General features: G+C 48.9%; 1 protein-coding gene and 1 long non-coding RNA gene across 2 annotated transcripts in view; both read right to left on the bottom strand.

Moving 5' to 3' along the window:
• Positions 1 to 19,110, bottom strand: part of LOC129703875 (zinc finger protein 208-like) — a 92,392-nt gene that overhangs the window by 24,349 nt on the left and 48,933 nt on the right. Inside the window, exons 5-8 of the mRNA XM_055646549.1 lie at positions 16,131 to 17,454; positions 10,299 to 10,410; positions 8,791 to 8,876; positions 1,726 to 1,851 (exon numbers count right to left, since the gene is read on the bottom strand). Coding sequence (XP_055502524.1) covers positions 1,726 to 1,851; positions 8,791 to 8,876; positions 10,299 to 10,410; positions 16,131 to 17,454 — 1,648 coding nt within the window. The remainder of the gene's footprint in view (positions 1 to 1,725; positions 1,852 to 8,790; positions 8,877 to 10,298; positions 10,411 to 16,130; positions 17,455 to 19,110) is intronic.
• Positions 8,770 to 10,180, bottom strand: LOC129704363 (uncharacterized). Its single transcript, XR_008724716.1, has 2 exons — positions 9,922 to 10,180; positions 8,770 to 9,114 (listed from the first exon to the last, which is right to left on the bottom strand). It is a non-coding gene; the product is annotated as an uncharacterized LOC129704363 (long non-coding RNA).

Genomic DNA, 19,110 nt, shown 5'->3' with positions numbered 1-19,110 from the left:
AGGAGGGACTATAAAACCAGGAAGTGTCGTGCCTCACTCAGTCACTGCCAGACCCAGGAAGCGAGAGGGTCTGGCAGAGACTGAGCTGCGAATAACACTGAACGCAGTCTACTCCACGGTGAGTCCCCTTGATACGGCTGTAAAGCGGCTACAGCCCTTTTTAAAAAGTTTGTGTTCACAAAATGAATTTTGGTTGTCGGGTGTCTGCAGCCCAATTGTTTGCCTCGCCTTGGCTTTTAAAATCATTGCAACAGTTGGATGCCTGCCCAAGCATCCATATGGCCCACAATGTCTATACTAGCCCTCTGGAAACCAGTACCTTCGGCCCGCAACACCCATACTAGCGCAACAGACAGCCCCCACCCACTGGTGAGCAGTATTGGAATTGGTGGAGAGGTGGAATATTGCGTTGGTGACCAGCCCTCCCGTGTGATGCTGGGACCCAACGGGTCCCACTTAGTCTAGTTGTTTAATAGAGTTAGGTGATGATCCATGTGATTGCTTGTCATTGTCAACGTAATTACAATTTCACTGACGTGCTAATATCAATAGCCAAGCAGTGTACCTTGCAGCTTGTGTTCTTAAAGAGACAGTGCGCTATAACCAAAATATGTCAGAAAGTGATCCATAATAAGGAGGGCTTACTGTATAGGAAAGCCTTGAAGTTGAAACAGAGAACTGTAGGTGCTAGTTAATAAACAAAAGGACACAAGGTGCTGGAATAACTCAGCCAGTCAGGCAGCATATGCATGAAGAAGGGTCCCAAACCAAAACGCCACCTATCCATGTTCTCAACAGATGCTGCCTGACCTGCTGAGTTACTCCAACATTATGTGTTTAGGAGAACTTGGGTTCTGATGAAAAAATAAATGTTAACTCTCCTTCCATCTTCACAGGTGCTGTCTGAGCTCTTGTATATTTTCTGTATTGTTTTTACATTTCAATTTGAAAAAAACATGTTTCAAGTTGAGGAAAGGGGCGAGGGTGATGCCACGCCACTAATGTTTCCAGTCGGAAACACCGGCCACAGATCCATCACATGGTGCAGCCGCCGAGAGGGTCCTTGAGTCACGTCCGGCAGAAACCATTCCAGCAATCCGGCATCCGCAGAGAACCTGTGGGAAAGGACCCAAACTGCTGGAGTAACTCAGCGGGCCAGCACATCAACACCGGGGAGAGGCCATTCACTTGCATCGGATGCGGGAACGGATTCACCCGGTCGTCCAACCTGCTGACAGAGAAGCTGCCAGATCGGCTGAGTTGCTCCAGTACTTTGTGTCCTGTTGTGTAAACCAGCATTAAAGTCAACTAGCACAGTACAGTCCCTTTGGCCCACATGCCGAACATGATGCCAAGTTAGAAGGAATGGTTGACGTTTCGGGTCGAGACCCTTCTTCAGACTGGGTCTGAAGGGTCTCGATTCGAAACGCCACCCATTCCTTCTATCCAGAGATGCTGCGTGTCCCGCTGAGTTACCCCAGCATTTTGTGTGTAGCTTCGGTGTAAACCAGCATCTGCATTTCCTTCATACATCAGCATGCATATTATCTATTGCCCTCCTTTCCTTGCATATCCATGTCTTACCTTAAAAGCCTTTGGAGGAGGAGAGGGGCGTAGCAAGAGGGTGCGGAGGGGTAGAGGGAGAGAGGAGCACGGGGGAAAGGGGGACGGTGAGAGAGTGGGGGCGTTCCTCCCGCCAGCTGATGCTCGCCGTCCCGCTCCTACCTGGTCCCCCCAGTTGCCGGCGCCTCTTCTCGGCTGCAGACCGCGCATTCCCTGAATATCATTTCCGGCACCAGCGCCAGGGGCTCCTCTAACTTTGATGGAGCTTATTCCCTGTCCCGGAGGCCTCTGGGAAATATGGACGCCATTGAACACATCTTTAGGGAAGATACCTAGTGCTGGATTGCTCGAACATAGACACAAAATGCCGGAGTAACTCAGACAGGAGAGATCAGACACGGAGAGATCAGACAGCTTCTCTGGAGAAAATGGATAGGTGACGTTTCGGATCGGGACAAACCCTCCAGAGATGCTTAGGTACTTCAGCATTTTGTGTCTCTCTGGTATAAACCAGCATCTGCAGTTCCTTTTTATTACATTATTGATGAAGCAATTCAGCGTGCCTCTGTCTCACCTAGAAGGAGTCCCAGCGTCCCTGGATGGAGGCGAGGGAGGAGGTTGTGGAGGTGGTGCAGAAGGCTGTTAGGGAGAACATATTTCAAAGTTCCTTCCGAATCTGATTCAGACCGTCCTGATGACGGAGATCGTTTGAATTCTGAATTCTGTAAGGCAGGGCGCCTAATGTCGAGGACTAGAGGACAGAGTTTAGCTTAGTTTACATAGAAACATAGAAAATAGGTGCAGGAGGAGGCCATTTGGCCCTTCGAGCCAGCCACCGCCATTTTTTTTAACACACTGGTCGGATTGTGCTGAGTTTTGCTGGCAATTCTAATTAAAATGCCTTTGTTGAATGTACAATACATATTGGCCTTCATCAGTCAGAGTATTAAGAATAGAAGTTGGGAGATTATGTTGCAGTTACAGAAAACTTTGTTTTTTTAAATTTTAATTGTATTTGCAGTACAGTAAATCACATTAATACATCGCATATATCTTATTACATTATGTTTTACCACTTCATTTTTTGAGCTTTAAAAAAGATAGAAATAAAAGAAGTAAGGAAAGTAAGTAAGAATCGTGAAGGTGCAGGAAAGTGTTGGGAGAAGAGAACCCCTTAGGGAAGGAATTAGAGAAGGAAGTAAAGAAAATAAATAAGACCCTAGAAAGAAGAAAAAAAAGAAGAAAGGAAAATCAATCGCTCTATTGTAACACAAAACTCCACAAAAAAGGATATACCAACCGTGTTTTTATTAAAAATTTATTTTAAAATTTTATTTTATACCCCCCATTACCAGGTCCTGGTAGCCTTTATGTTTTAACTTATTATTGCACCTTAACAGAAAACTTTGTTGAGGTCACATTTTGGGTGCAGAGAAAATTTACGAATATGTTGCGAGAACTTGAATGCCTGAGTTATAGAGGGAGGTTAAACAGGCTAGGACTTTATTCTTTGAAGCGCAGGAGGATGAGGGATGATCTTATGGAGGTGTACAAAATCATGACAGGGACCACAGGTTAAGAATAAGGAGTAAGCCATTTAGAATGGAGATGAGGAAACACTTTTTCTCACAGAGAGTGGTGAGTCTGTGGAATTCTCTGCCTCAGAGGGCGGTGGAGGCCGGTTCTCTGGGTGATTTCAAGGGAGAGCTAGATAGGGCTCTTAAAAATAGTGGAGTCAGGGGATATGGGGAGAAGGCAGGAACGGGGTACTGATTGGGGATGATCAGCCATGATTACATTGAATGGCGGTGCTGGCTCGAAGGGCCGAATGGCCTACTCCCGCACCTATTTTCTATTGTCTATTGCCTATTGAATAGATTACGCAGAGCTGTTTTTTTCCCAGAGTAGGTGAATCGAGAACCAGAGAACATAGGTTTAAGGGGATAAGGGGGTAAAGGTTTAATGGGATACCGAGGGGTAACTTTTTTACACAAAGGCTGGTAGATGCATGGAATAACCTGCTGGATGAGTTGCGCCCCAAACACCGAGCCTCGCGGCACTCCACTCGCCACTGCCTGCCATTCTAAAAAGGACCCGTTCACTCCTACTCTTTGATTCCAGTGTGCCAACCAATTTTCTATCCATGTCAACACCCTACCTTCAATACATGTGCTCTAATTCTCCCATTTCTCCCAGTCCTCCCATTTCAGGCCACCACAATGTTTGGGACAAATGGCTTCACAGGTGTTTATAATTGCTGAGGTGTGTTTAAATTCATACTTAATGCAGGTATAAGAGAGCTCTCAGCACCTAGTTTTTCCTCCAATCTTTCCATAATCTTTGGAAACTTTTATTGCTGTTTATCAACATGAGGACCAAAATTGTGCCAATGAAAGTCAAAGAAGCCATTATGAGACTGAGAAACAAGAATAAAACTACTAGAGACATCAGCCAGGCTTACCAAAATCAACTGTGTAGGGAGTGGAAGAGAAAGTAGGATTACAGAATTAGTTTGAACGGGTCATCAATGGCCAGTGGCGGACTCAGTGGGCTGACAGACCTGGTTCCATGCTGAACCTTTAATGCACAACTAGCCTACACAGCGCCAGAGTCTCGGGTTTGATCCTGACGTGAGGTGATTTCTATGTGGAGTTTGCATATTCTCCCTGAGACTGTGTAGGTTTCCTCCAGGTGCTCCGGTTTCCTCCCTCATCCGAAACATTTGCAGGTTTGTATGGTAGTAGGCCTCTGTAAATCGTCCCCTAGTGTGTAGGGAGTGGATGCGAAAGTGGAATAATATAGAACTTGTGTGAAAGTCTCCCATCGAAAGCATCCACATGAGGCATTGCTTCAACAAGGCGGCATCTATCACCAAGGATACCCACCATCCGGGTACTATCAACTACAACGGGAGCTACAGAGGTCTAACATCACACACTAGCAGGTCTGGATACAGCCATATCCTACAACTACAAGGTCTTGAACCAACGTACACACAGCAAATCTTCTCTCGATAACGGAATTTAACTTCCCATCTTGCATAACAGTGAACTTATGTTTTTTAAAAAAAATTAATTTGCAGTAATCAAATGTTTTATTTGTACAGTCTTTTTTTTCCTATCAAGATTTTATGTGTAACTTTGCCTTTATGAGCTGTCTGTGTCTATGTACCTGTGATGCTGCTGCAAGCAAGATTTTCGTCATACCTGTACCTCAGCTTACCTGTGTAAATGACAATAAATTTTACTTGGCTTTCTCAGGTTACAACAGAAAGACCCCTGGGATAAATTTTGTTGGAAGTCTGGACGGTTCTTAAGCTCTCCTCATCCTCTACAATCAATATTTATTCACAGACCTTTGAACAATATTTAATCAGACGTTATTGGACTTCAATGTTGCACTAAATGTTGTTTCCATTATCTAGGCACTTGATTGTATAGTTTTTTCTTTGACTGGAAAGCACGCAAACAAAAGCTTTTGAATTTACCTTGGTACATGTGACAATAATAAACTAATGTGGCGGCTCCCAAGGGTCAGGCCATTCGCACTATTGAAGGTACACAAAAATGCTGGAGAAACTCAGCGGGTGCAGCAGCATCTGTGGAGCGAAGGAAATAGGCAACGTTTCGGGCCGAAACCCTTCGTCAGACTGATGGGGGGGGGGGGGGGGGGGGGGGGGGGGGGGGGGGGGGGGGGGGGGGGGGGGGGGGGGGGGGGGGGAGAAGAAAGGAAAAAGGAGGAGGAGGAGCCTGAGGGCTGAGGGAGGAGACAGCCCGAGTGCTGAGGAAGGGGAGGAGACAGCAAAGGCTAACAAAATTGGGAGAATTCAATGTTCATGCCTGCAGGATGCAGACTTCCCAAGTGGAATATGAGATGTTGTTCCTCCAATTTCCGGTGTTGCTTGCTCTGGCCATGGAGGAGACCCAGGACAGAGAGGTCGGATGGGGAATGTGAGGGGGAGTTGAAGTGCTGAGCCACCGGGAGGTCAGGTTGGTTATTGCGGACCAAGCGGAGGTGTTCGGCAAAACGATCGCCAAGCCTCTGCTTGGTCTGACCGATGTAGATCAGCTGACATCTAGAGCAGCGGATGCAATAGATGAGGTTGGAGGAGATGCAGGTGAACCTCTGTCGCACCTGGAACGACTGCTCGGGTCCTTGAATGGAGTTGAGGGGGGAGGTAAAGGGACAAGTGTTGCATCTCTTGGGTGCGATGGGAAGAGAGAGCAGTGTTGCGGGGTATGGAAGAGACCCTGGTGCGAGCCTCATCTATGGTGGAGGAGGGGAACCCCCGTTCCCTGACGAATGAGGACATTTCAGATGCCCTGGTGTGGAACGCCTCATCCTGGGAGCAGATGCGGCACAGACGGAGGAATTGGGAGTAGGGGATGGAGTCCTTACAGGAAGCAGGGTGGGAAGCATGTAAATATATTTATTTATTGCTCATATTCTATGTCGCTCTTCTAGGGAGATGCTAACTGCATTTCGATGTCTCTGTACTGTACACTGCACAATGACAATAAAGTTTGAATCTGAATCAGAATCAGAATCTGAAGAAGTGTAGTCCAGATAGCCATGGGAGTCAGTAGGTTTATAGTGGATGTCGGTCAGAAGTCTATCACCTGCGATGGAGATAGAGAGGTCAAGGAATGGTAGGGCAGTGTCGGAAATGGTCCAGGTATATTTGAGTGCCGGATGGAAGTTAGTGGTGAAGTGGATGAACAGTCAGTCAGTTGTGTTTGGGTGCAGGAGGTGGCACCAAAGCAGTCGTCAATGTAACGGAGGTTGTGGTCGGGGATGGGGCCCTGGTACGTATTGAACAAGGATTGTTCGACGTACCTGACAAAGAGGCAGGCGTAGCTGGGGCCCATGCATCGAACCCCTCGGCATGGGAATGGATTAGTCCGGAGGCGGCCCTTAGCTATAGGGATAAAGGGCAGGGGTTTAGGTGCCATCTTTCTCTTGTAGACTCGTCTGGTCAGGAGAAGGACTGCTATTAAAATACCTCCCGAATAAAAATAATTATAAAAAAATTAAAATACCTCCCGAAACACCTGGCTCCTCGCCTTCATTTCGGGATTATCGTCGTGCTACACTTAACTAATGAACCAGAGGACAATGGGTTTAGGGTGATAGACACAAAGGGGTGGAGTAACCCTTTCATGGCAGGCAGCATCTCTGGAGAAAAAGAATGGGTGATGTCTCGGGTTAGGACCCGACCCAAAACGTCACCCATCCCTTTTCTCCAGAGACCCTCTGTGTTTATCTTTGTTATAAACCACTGAGTATCTGCGGTTCCTTGATTCAAGATTCAAGAGAGTTTATTGTCTTGTGTCCCTGATAGGACAATGAAATTCTTGCTTTGCTTCAGTACAACAGAACATAGTAGGCATGACTACAAAACAGATCAGTGTGTCCATATACCATTATATTCTACATACTGGGTTTAGTCTGAGACAGGAAAGATTGAATAAGAACCTGACGGGCAACGTTTTCACACACAGAATGATGGGTATTGGAATGATCTGCCAGAGGTAGAAACAAAGAAACATACAAAAGAAATGCAGATAACACATAAATGTGCTGGCTTTGACTCTTTGACTCTGACATTGGGAGGGGAATGAGGAGTGCAGGGGAGAGATAAGTTTTTTTGCCTTCCATCACAGCGAGGAGGAGATGCGCTGTGATGGATGTCTGTGTAAATTGTGTTGTGTCTTGGGTCTTTTTTTTCATGTGTGTATGACAGCAGAAACAACATTTCATTTGAGTCTCTATGAGATTCAAATGACAAATAAATTGTATTGTATTGTAATTGTATTGTATTGAGTAACTCAGCGGGTCAGGCAGCATCTCAGAAAAACATGGATAGGTAACATTTCGGGACGAGATCTTGAATCAGACTGATTATAGGGGAGTTGAAGAAAGCTGGAGGCGAGGCAAAGCATGGCGGACACTCCAGCATTGTGTATCCTTTTTCCAGAGGAGATAACTGAGGCCGGTATATGACAATATTTAAAATACATTTGGACAGGTACATGGGTGGGAAAGGTTTAGAGGGATATGGGACAACCACTGGCAGGTGGGAGTAGTGTAGATGGGGACTTGTTGGTCAGCATGGGCAAGTTGGGCCGAACGGCCAGTTACAACGATGACAGACCCGACCCTGTGTGCGGGGCTCCGACCGTTAGAGGTGAGCGCGGCTGGAGCGCAGCGGTCAGTGGGGGGGAGCGGGGACCCCGTCAATGGGGCCACATTGTTCCCCCCGACCCTGGGGCTGTTCTGTCCCGGTGTAAATGGTGTCTTGTTCGAGTCCCCATCGTCCCCCACCTGTAACGAACGCGGCCGCCGCCCACGACGCTTCGCTTCGAACTGCCCGCCACGTCCAGACTGACAGCGGCTTTGCGCCAATCAGGAGGGAGAGTGCACCGGAGGACCGTGTGGTCCTCCAAGCAATCGGGACGCGGGAAAGGGGCGGGACTCGGCAGCGTGACACCTGCTCTGCGGCGATCAGAAGACAGCGCTGGAGGACCAGGCGGACCTCCAAGCAATCGGGGCAGGGGATCAAAGATCCTATAGCAAGCAAGATAGACCACTCCATCCAAATGCTTGCTATAGGATATTTGCACGGGGCCAGGTGCGGCTGCGACGCACGCTGATTGACAGCGGTTCTACGCCAATCCGGAGGAAGTCACGCCGGAGGACCGTGCGGTCCTCCAACTAATCGGGATGCGGTAACATGTCGGGGATTCCCCGCCCCGAGCGCGTGCCCGCAGTGACCGGTCCGGAGCGCGCATGGTTGTCCCTTTCCCAGGCAATGTGTCACCCGACTGGCTGCAACGTGCCCTGATACACCTTTAACCCCCCCCCCCCCCCCCCAAGGGTCCTGAAACATTGCCTTTTACTCATCACATTTACAATAAAAAATGGGATTTCGTTGCAGCGTGGACCCAATTGCCCACGACGACCAATATGTCCCACCTGCTCGCGTTTGACCCAGTGCAGTAAGCTGGATGTGGGGAATCCCAAAATTAAATTAATGTTGCAAATTAACTAAGTAAATGAACTATTTGTTTGAGAAGGAACTGCAGATGCTGGAAAAATCGAAGATAGGCAAAAATGCTGGAGAAATTCAGTGGGTGAGGCAGCATCTATGAAGCGAAGGAATAGGTGACGTTTCGGGTCGAGACCCTTCTTCAGACAAGTAAATTAACTGGATGTGTTTTATTTTACATAGCGAGTTCCAAGCTGAACCCTGGTGAACACACAGTCGGGAATCTCTGATTCGTTGACTTGCCTCTTGTCCACAGCCCGCATTCCTGAGGGAAAATCAAAGACACAATGTGCTGGAATAATTCAGCGCGTCAGGCAGCATCGCTGGAGAACATTGACAGGCGGCGTTTCGAGACTCCTTCAGATCCACATCCGCGACCCTAGGCTGTGGCTTCCAATGATGGGTATTGGAGGAAACCCTAGGCTTTGTCGTCTGGTCCATTGATGGATTGATAAAGAGCCCTCACGCTGCTCATTCTTTACTGCAATCAGAACAGAATGACCCTTTTGTTTGAGGGCCCAGGAGTGAGGAGTGAGGAGTGGTGGAGCAGGGTGATAGAGGGAGAGGAGGAGGTAGGGAAGGGAGAGGGGTTATGGAAGGAAGGAGGGAGTGACTGAGGGCAGGGGAAAGGAGAGAGAGGGAGAGAGTGGGGGAGGGGAGGTGAAAGAAGAGGGAGGGTGAAGGGGAGGGAGAGGGAGTGCTGGGGGGTGAGGGGGAATGCAGGAGGATAAGGGTAGGAAGAGGGATGGCGAGGTAATGGCGGAGGGGGGGGGAAGTGGGAAGATGGCAGAGAGCCACCCCCCCCCCCCCCGCGGTTGATTGAATGGCTCCGACCCGCGGCTCCAATTTACAACAAAACGCGATTTTTCATCGTGGGGTGGTGGGATAGGGGGGATGTTTCATTTTTTAAAAATCGCGATTTTCATTGTGAGGGGTAGGATAGGGGGGAGTTGAGGAGTGGGGAGCAGGGGGATAGAGGGAGAGGAGGGGGTAGCGACGGGAGGGGGTACGGAGGTGAGATGGGGGGATGGAGCAGGCATGATATTCACCTCCAGAAAAAATGTAGGAAGTATTAGCCGGGGGTCCAGGAGGCCGGCAAGGCCCACGGTGGGGGTCCAGGGGCAACGCCCCCTGAAGCTCCTGCATTTTCAATAAATTGAAAGTGATTCCCAGGCTTTCTGCTGGTAGTTTACATAACAGAAGCTTTGAATTTTTCTAACACATAGCCAGTAAAATAACGCCCAAAGGATAACTATTTCATGAAATAAATGACTTAATATAGCTAAAAAAATATTCCCAAAAAACGTTACCTGATATGTTTCTTTTCCTAACACTGTGTGCAAACAGCACAGAAAAAAAGTGATTGATAAACCTATGACATGAATAAACTTGCTCAACATGGCTGCCCTGTGCTTCTTTCTTGCCAGTTGATCTTTCTCTAGGCTTCTGCAGCCATCTTCTGCTTCAGGAAGGTTAGCTGGTCGATGATTGGCCGCAACGCCCCTCGGAGACTACGTCTAATTGGCCGTCGAGTGATTGGCGCTTTATGTGATTGGACGCAATGGCCTTGGAGACAGCGGCTGTTCGGACAGCAAAACAAAAAAAATCGGAATTCCGATATAAATCGGAATATCATAGAAACATAGAAATTAGGTGCAGGAGATAGGCCATTCGGCCCTTCGAGTACGCCTGCACCCAGACATACACATAGCAAGGACTCCGCCATCTTGTTCCCCATCTTGCTCCCCCTTGGACACTCCCTTGTTTGAACTGTTGCCGTCAGGCAGAGGGTACAAGATCTACAAGGGACGGGGCCCGGGGCAACAGACTCAAAAAGGAGTGCAAGGCCCCAGCTGCTATAAAGGCACGGGGAAATGGGGCCGCCAGGGAACGCAGGGGCGATACAGACGGGGCAGCGGGAGGAGACTGTGGTAACTGTGAGAAATCGCAGCAGAAGGATGGAGGGTTGGGTGTTCATGCGTGCTGTGTTCGTGATATTTATTTAGTTGTTTATCTTTATTATTTTACCGTGTATGTATCGTTAGCTTTTAGAAATGTTTGAATGCTGCACTGACTGGCTGACATTTTAAATTTCGTTGTACATGGTCCATGTTACAATGACAATAAAGAAACTATTCTATTCTATTCACCGCCATTCAATATGATCATGGCTGATCATCCAACTCAGTATGCGGGGCCCCCGTACCTGCCTTCTCTCCATACCCGCTGATCCCCTTAGCCACAAGGGCCACAGCTAAGAGAGTGCCCCCTCTTAAATATATGTTTCTTATTTAACTGGCCTCAACTAGTTCCTCTGTGGTAGAGAGTGTCCAGAGATTCACCACTCTCTGTGTGTTTAAAAAAGTTCTTCCTCATCTCAGAATTTTTAAAGGATTCTAACCCTTATCCACAAAAGCTGTGACCCCTTGTCGGGTCTGGACTTCCCTAACACTCTTGGGAACAATCTTCCTGCATCTAGCCTGTCCAACCCCTTAAGAATTTTGTAAGTTTCTATAAGATCCCCTCTCAAATCTCCTAAATTCTAGAGGGCATAAACCAAGTCTATCCAGTCTTTCTTCATAAGACAGTCCTGACATCCCAGGAATCAGTCTGGTGAACCGTCTCTGATGCCTGATAGACGGAGAGGAAGGGGGAGTGGGGAGAGTGGAGTGGGGGAAGAGTGGTGAATCTCTGGAACTCTCTGCCACAGAAGGTAGTTGAGGCCAGTTCATTGGCTATATTTATGAGGGAGTTAGATGTGGCCCTTGTGACTAAAGGGATCAGGGGGTATGGAGAGAAGGCAGGTATGGGATACTGAGTTGGACGATCAGCCATGATCATATTGAATGGCGGTGCAGGCTTGAAGGGCCGAATGGCCTACTCCTGCACCTATTTTCTATGTAAGTAGGGAGTGGGGGATAGAGGTAGAGGAGGGCAGTGGGGGAGAAGGGAGATACAGGGAGAGGAGGGGTAGGGGTTATGAAGGGAGGGAGTGACTGAGGATTAGGGAAAGGAGAGGCGAGGTAGGGAGTGGGAATGGGGAGAAGGGAAAGAAGAGGGTGGGAGTGCTGGGGGATGAGGGGGAATGGAGGATAGTAGGAGGAAGAGTGATGGCCATGCACTGTTGGGGGAGGGTTAACGTGACTCGCAACACAACAGGGATCTCTGGCGTCACAACGGGAACCCGTCAGCTGCGCCTGCGCAGTTGGGGGCTATGGGTGAGTGGTGGAATATTGTGTTGGGAGACAGGGTCCAACGGATCCCACTTGGTCTAGTATCTATCTATCTATGCTATTACTAAAAGTCTCATCTTGACTACTTCCTGTCTACGTTGTAAATAAATTTTAGATAAAACGCTACCCTATATCGTTATGATTTTTTCGCCATCTTACTCACCATCCTCTCCTCCAACCACCCCAAGGTTTGTTCCGATCGGTGAAATAATAAAAACTTATGAATGTTTGGAAAATCGTACCAAAAAATAGCACAAACATGTTTGCACCTTACTCATCATTGTCCCGTGGTCATTTGTATAAAGTTCCGTTCTGATTGGTGTTATATTTCACAAGTTATTGACATTTAAACATTTCAAAAAGCCCACTTTGAGAAGAATAATTGTGACTGTGCTGCCAGTTTTCTGGCAGTTGCAGCTATGACGTCACAATGCCATCTCACGGTCCTCCAATCACAATGGAGTCTCATTTACATACGCTGCTGTGAACATTCCACCACCCGACAATGACAGCACAATGGGATCACAGCAGCCACCCACTTTACCCACCTTTGACGCATGGTCGTGTGTCAAGTTTCCTTCAGATTGGGATAAGCATGTGATTAGTGTGTGTGTGTGTTGGGGGGGGGGGGGGGGGGGTTTACTGTGTGTGTGTGGGGGAGGAGGTGTGTGTGTGTGAGAGGGGGAGGTTAGTGTGCGTGTGTGGAGGGAGGGTTAGTGTGGGGGGGGTTAGTGTGTGGGTGGGTGTGTGAGAGGGTGGGTTAGTGTGTGTGGGTGGGGTTAATGTTTGTGTGGGGGGTTAGTGTGTGTGTGGGGAGGGGAAGAGTGTGTGGGACAGGGGTGAGGTTTCATTTCCAGAACTTTTTCTTGGGGGGGGGGGGGGGGGGGGGGGGGGGGGGGGGGGGGGGGGGGGGGGGGGGGGGGGGGGGGAGATGGTGAAGGTTTTTTCCACATGTGATGGATTGATTGGCGTTTTACAAAAAAAAATCCAGAACCCCCCCCCCCGGGGGACCCAAGTCAATCCATGTGTGTAAATGTCATCTTGTTTGTTTGTATACATGTTAGTGTGATCCTGACTGAAACTATGCGAAAACAATACACGATAGCGCTACGAATTTTGTGCCACCTTACTCACCGTCCTGTGGTGAGGTGTGGCAAGTTTCGTACAGTTTGATGGCATATTTTACAGTTATTCACATTTTAAACTTTACCAAAACACTTTGAAAAAAATCACATCCACTTGCACTGCCCGTTAGGAGCTTATGTCACAATGGGATCCCGACACAAAAAAACATATTTATTAAAAAAAACACTCTTTTCAAAAAAATTCAGTTTTATTCAAATTCTTCCATTTTCATTGACAATTACATCACAACGGGATCCCGACACTCATTTACATAAAATTTTGCACAAAAAAAACAACTCAGTTTTAATCAAATTCTTGGGGGGAGGTTTCAATTACAAAAAAAATCATGATTTTCATTGTGCGGGGCTGGGATAGGGGAGCGGTTTCATTAAAAAAAAAATCATGGTTTTCATTATGGGCGTGGTGATGGGATTGTGGGGAGGTGAGGAGTGAGGGAGCAGTGAGGGAGAGGAGGCGGGTATAGAGGGGGAGAAAAGTGTGGGGTGAGGAGTGTGGGGGTGGAGGGGGGGTAGAGGGAGAGGAGAGGAATGGAGTGGGGAATAGAGAGCAGTGGGGAAGATGAGCAGGGATAGGGGGGAGGTGAGTGGGGGAGCAGGGAGATAGAGGGAGAGGAAGGGGTTGTGAGGGGAGAGGGGTTATGTAGGGAGGGAGTGACTGATGGTAGGGGAAAGGAGAGGTGAGGGAGGGAGTGGGGAAAGGAGAGGTGAGGGAGTGGGGGAAGGGAGGAGAGGAGAAAGAAGAGGGATGGTGAAGCGGAGCGGTAGGCTGTGCAGGAGGATAGGGATAGGAAGAGGGAAGGCGAGGCACAGTTGGGGGAGGATTGCCATGACTCGCGGCACAACGGGGATCTCTGGTGTCACAACGGGCCCCCATCAGCCTTGCCTGCGCAGTTGGGGCTATGGGTGAGTGGTGGAATATTGCGTTGGGGGACGGGGCCCAACAGGTCCCACTTGGTCTAGATTCAGCTTAGAATCCTTCTACACACATTCTGAAGAAGTGTCCTGACCTGAAATGTGATCTATCCATGGACTTTCTCCAGAGATGCTGGCTGACCCAATAAGTTACACCAGTACTTTGTCTTTTCAAAGTAAACCAGCATCTATGGTTCCTTCTATTCATCAACTGGTATAAAATGGTCAAAGGTATGTGAGCAATAACTATGACTGCACTGGGAAGCAGCACCAACTGTGGTAGACCACACTGCACAATTGCATGGGTAAAAAATGTAAGTTACTTTCATAAGCATTACAAGCAAACAAGTAACTTCCATTAGTTTCTGCCCCCCTCCCCACTGCACCCCATCCCTCAGAATTTGAGGGGCAGGAATATCTGGGACAGGAATATTAACCAGCTCTCATTGTATCCTTCATGCTGCAATAAATACATTTTTTGGATAAGGGAAGAAGCTTCTTACATCTAGCTGACGCATGGGGCAGTGGAGGTAAACAGCAGAGATGCATTCAGAGGAAGCTCATCAATTAAATGCCCACAGAAAGAATTTCACGCTTCAGGGCATATGACAATAAAACTATTGACACTTGAACTGTTTCTTCTCCATAAACGCTGCCTGACTGGCTGTGCATCTCCAGCATTTCCTGCCACCTCCCCCCCCCCCCCCCCCCCCCCCCATTTCAAATCTGCTGCAACACATCTTCTCTTCTAAATTTTATCTATTGCAGACCGAAGGATATGAGAACTGGTTGATAACTGTAAAATACTGGGACTATGGGCTGTGTCTCACATCTAACCACCCACACTCATCTATTAACTCAAGGGCTCCAAGCCATTTCTAAGCCCATGCCCTCATTCATCGGATAACTCTATGGATCCTGGACACTTGTCAACTGTTTTTGTCCGCAGCTTATGACATTCACTTGGTTCTCTCCACCCTCCCATTCCCTGTCCTGTCAAGCACACTTGTTTACTCACTTTGTACCAATGAAGAGTATTTGACCCAAATCTCCTGTTGTCTCCACAGATGCTTTGCTAAGTAATTCCTTTTTAGGAAACATAAGAAACATAGGTGCAGGAGTAGGTCATTCGGCCCTCCTAGCCAGCACCGCCATTCAATATGATCATGGCTGATCATCCAAAATCAGTACCTTGTTCCTGCTTTTCCCCCATATCCCTTGATTCCTTTAGCCCCAAGAGCTAAATCTAACTTTAATTCTGATCTTTTTGGTTACAGATTTCCAGCATCTATAGTTTTAAGATGTGCAAGACCAGGTGAGATGGGAGAAAAATACATTAAGTGCTGAAATTACTCAGCAGGTCATGCAGAGATCTCTGGCGAACACAAATGGGTCACGTTTCAGGTCAGGACACTTTTTCTGACTGATTGACTGATTGTGGGGGAGGGAGGAGATAAAAGCTGGAAAAGGTACAAGGCAGGACAAAGCGTGGCAGATAATAGGTGGACTCAGACTGGGGAGGGAAGGGGGGTTGATAGGCAGATGATTGGAACAAATGCCAGAGATAAAAGCAGATGAGAGAGATAGAAGGATATGGGCCAAACGCAGGCATGTGGGAATAAAGTAGATGGGTCATGTTGGTCAGCATGGGCGTTGGGTCAAAGGGCCAGTTTCCACACCGTATCACTGCGTGTGAGACAGGATTAAAGAGTTATGAGGTGAAGCCAGAGGGAGGTGAGGGGAGAAATACGTGGAAGTCCACGTGGGGCAGAGAGAGGTGGAGAGGGCAAGGGGAGGGTGGGGGTTTAGTTAGATGTTACATGAAAATGGAGAATTAAATGTTCATGCCGTTGGGTTGTCAGCTACCCAAGCGGAACACAAAACGCTATTCCGCCATTTTGTGTGTAGCCTCACCGATGGGAGGCTGGTGCAGAGCAGCAGGGACTACGCTAGGACCTCTCTTTCTACTGCACATTCGGGGTACTGCAGAGGCATTACGGACTTCAGACAGAATATTTAAAACACAACCGATTTATTTTACACAGATCCAGGACTTTCACACTCCAACTCAAGTTACAGGTTTTAATAACATCAGCAGAAACGGAACCCAACTCTGCCCAGCGACCAAGGACCAATGTTGAAATCCTGGGCGCAAAGAGCAGCCGCAGACTCCGACGCCGCACCGAGGCCTCGGCAGCGGCAGTCGTTTAAATATTCCACGGTTGGTTAGGCTTTCTTGTTGGCGTGGATTCGCCGGTGCTTGTGCAGGTTGGACAACTGGGTGAAGCCCTTCCCGCACACGGGGCAGATGTACGGCCTCTCGCCGGTGTGGACACGCTGGTGGGTCACCAAGGTGCTGGAGCGGTTGAAGCCCTTGCCGCACACGGAGCAGGTGAAGGGCCTCTCGCCGGTGTGGATGCGCTGGTGGATCTGCAGGTTGTACAGCTGGGTGAAGCGCTTGCCGCACTCGGAGCAGGTGAAGGGCCTCTCGCCAGTGTGGGTGCGGCGGTGGAGGTTGAGGCTGGACGAGCGGCCGAAGGTCTTGCCGCACTCGGAGCAGATGAAGAGCCTCTCCTTGGCAGGAGCCCGGCGGCGTCTGCGGATCACCACGGGTGGCGGTGGAGTGAGCTCCTTGGCAGGCTCAGCGTCGTCGGCCGGCTTCTCCTCGGTGTGCACCCGCTGGTGCTTCTGCAGGTGGGACAACTGGTTGAAGCCCTTCCCGCACTCGGAGCAGTTGAAGGGCCGCTCGCCGGTGTGGATGCGCTGGTGGGTCTGCAGGTTGGACAGCTGGGTGAAGCCCCTCCCGCACTCGGAGCAGACGAAGGGCCTCTCGCCCGTGTGGATGCGCTGGTGAATGACCAGGCTGGATGCCCGGCTGAAGCCCTTCCCGCATTCGGAGCAGATGGATGGCCGGACCCGATTGTGGACCCGCCGGTGCGACTGCAGGTGGGACGACTGGTTGAAGCCCCTGCCGCAGTCGGCGCAGATGAACGGCCTCTCCCCGGTGTGGATCCGCTGGTGCGACTGCTGGTGGGACAGCTGATTGAAGCCCTTGCCACAGTCGGAGCAGGTGTACGGCTTCTCCCCGGTGTGGGCTCGCTCGTGGATGGCAAGCCGGGATGAGCGGCTGAAGCTCTTCCCGCAGGAGGTACAGATGAACGGCCGCTCGCCGGTGTGGATCTGCTGGTGTCGGAGGAGGATGGTCGAGTGGGTGAAGCCCTTTCCGCAATCGGCGCAGGTGAATGGCCTCTCGCCGCTGTGCAGCCGCCGGTGCCTCAGCAACCGGGTGGAATCGGTGAAACCCTTCCCACAATCTGCGCAGACGAACGGCCTCTCGCCGGTGTGGAGCCGCTGGTGGGTCAGCAGGGAAGACAGCCGCGTGAATCTCTCGGCACAGACGGAGCAGGAGAAAGGCCTCTCCCCCGTGTGAATCTGCTTGTGTCTCAGCAGGTTGGTGGAATTAGTGAAGGCCTTCCCACACTCGGCGCAGGAGAACGGCCTCTCCCCGGTGTGAACCCGCTTGTGTTTAATCAGGTTGCTCGATTGCTTAAAGGTTTTCCCGCAGACAGAACAGTTAAACTGATTCATTGCTGTGGAGACAAGTGTGTTTTAAACAACAAGGTAAATCAACAAACCGCTTCCCAGATAGAAGGCAAGGAACATTATCTGTAGATAAAATGCTGGAGTAACTCAGCGTGTCAGACAGCACAGTGATGTAGCAGTCGTGTTGCTGCCTCACAACACCGGAGACCCAGGTTCGATCCTGACTACGGATGCTGTCTATATGGAGTTTGTATGTTCTCCCCGCGACCACGTGGGCTTTCTCCGGTTTCGTCCCACACTCCAAAGACGTATAGATAAATTGTAAATAGTCCCGAGTGTGTAGGATAATGCTGGTATCCGGGGATTGCTGGGCGGCGCAGACATGGTGGGCCGAAGGGCCTATTTCCGCGCTGTATCTCTAAACTAAATAAAAAATCCCCGTAGAAAAGGAATCAGTGACATTTCGGGTCGAATCCCTTCTTCAGAGACTTTAGACATCAGTCTGAAGATAGGTTTTCAGCTGAATTACTCCAACATTTTATGTCTATCTTCGCTGTACACCACCACTCGCAGTTCATTCCAGCACAAAGAAAATTATCTTCCCAACATCACGTGTGGGATAGCTGGGACCAAGTGTCTCTCCAATCAAGAGTTTACATCAATAACACACCCAACTGGGAAATATTGCTCACCTTCTTCGCCGTCCCGTGAATTAAAGCTCTTTCCACACCTTATCTATACACCATGTAATCAGAAGTGCTAGTTTGTAGGTTAATTAGCTTTTATAAAATTGTCCCTAGTGTGTAGGACAGAGCTAGAGTATGGGCGGTCGTTGGTCAGCTCAGACTCAGTGGGTTGAAGGGCCAGTTTCCATACAATCCCTAAACTAACCTTCAGTCTTTTTTTTTTAGTGGATAGCAAGCACACAATACCTTTTCACTGTACACGTTACAATAACAATAATAGTTCACTTTGGCACCACAAGTTCACAAGTTATAGGAGTAGAATTATGCCATTCGGCCCATCGAGTCTACTCCACCATTCAATCATGGCACCACTTTCAGGGGATCTGTGTATCTCCTGTGCCGCACTATCCTACACACTAGGGACAATTTTTGCCAACCTAATTAACTTAAAAAACTGCACGTCTTTGGAGTGCGGGAGGAAACCAATGCACCCAGAGAACACTTAAGCTGTCACAACGAGAACATACAAACTCTGTACATACAGCACCTGCAGTCAGGATCAAATCCAGGTCTCGGGTACTGTAAGGCAACAGCTCTACCGCCACTGTGCCGCCCTAATCCCTATTACCGTTGTCACTCCAGGTTTGATCCTGACCGTGGGAGCTGCCTGTGTGGAGTTTGCTCGTTCCCCATGTGACAACGCAGGTTTCTTTTGGGTGCTGTAGTTTGCACATTGGTACGTTACTGGACTGTTGTAAATTATACCTTGGTATGGGTTTGTGACAAATAGATTCATAGGGGAAGTGACAGGAAAGGGTGACATTGAATAGGGTAATAATATGGGGGAACATGGGTCACACAGGATTACTTCCCTGGGAGCTGGACTGGACCCAATATCATCTGACTAGGTTATTATAAGATCATTGAGTCATCCTTGATCTATTCAATATATATTTTTATAAACCACTAGTTTGTCCATA

Source organism: Leucoraja erinacea, chromosome 15, assembly GCF_028641065.1.
Source record: "Leucoraja erinacea ecotype New England chromosome 15, Leri_hhj_1, whole genome shotgun sequence".
Lineage (NCBI taxonomy): Eukaryota > Metazoa > Chordata > Chondrichthyes > Rajiformes > Rajidae > Leucoraja > Leucoraja erinaceus.
The sequence above is the reverse complement of the archived record's forward strand: the minus strand, read 5'-3'. Positions and strand labels throughout refer to the sequence as shown.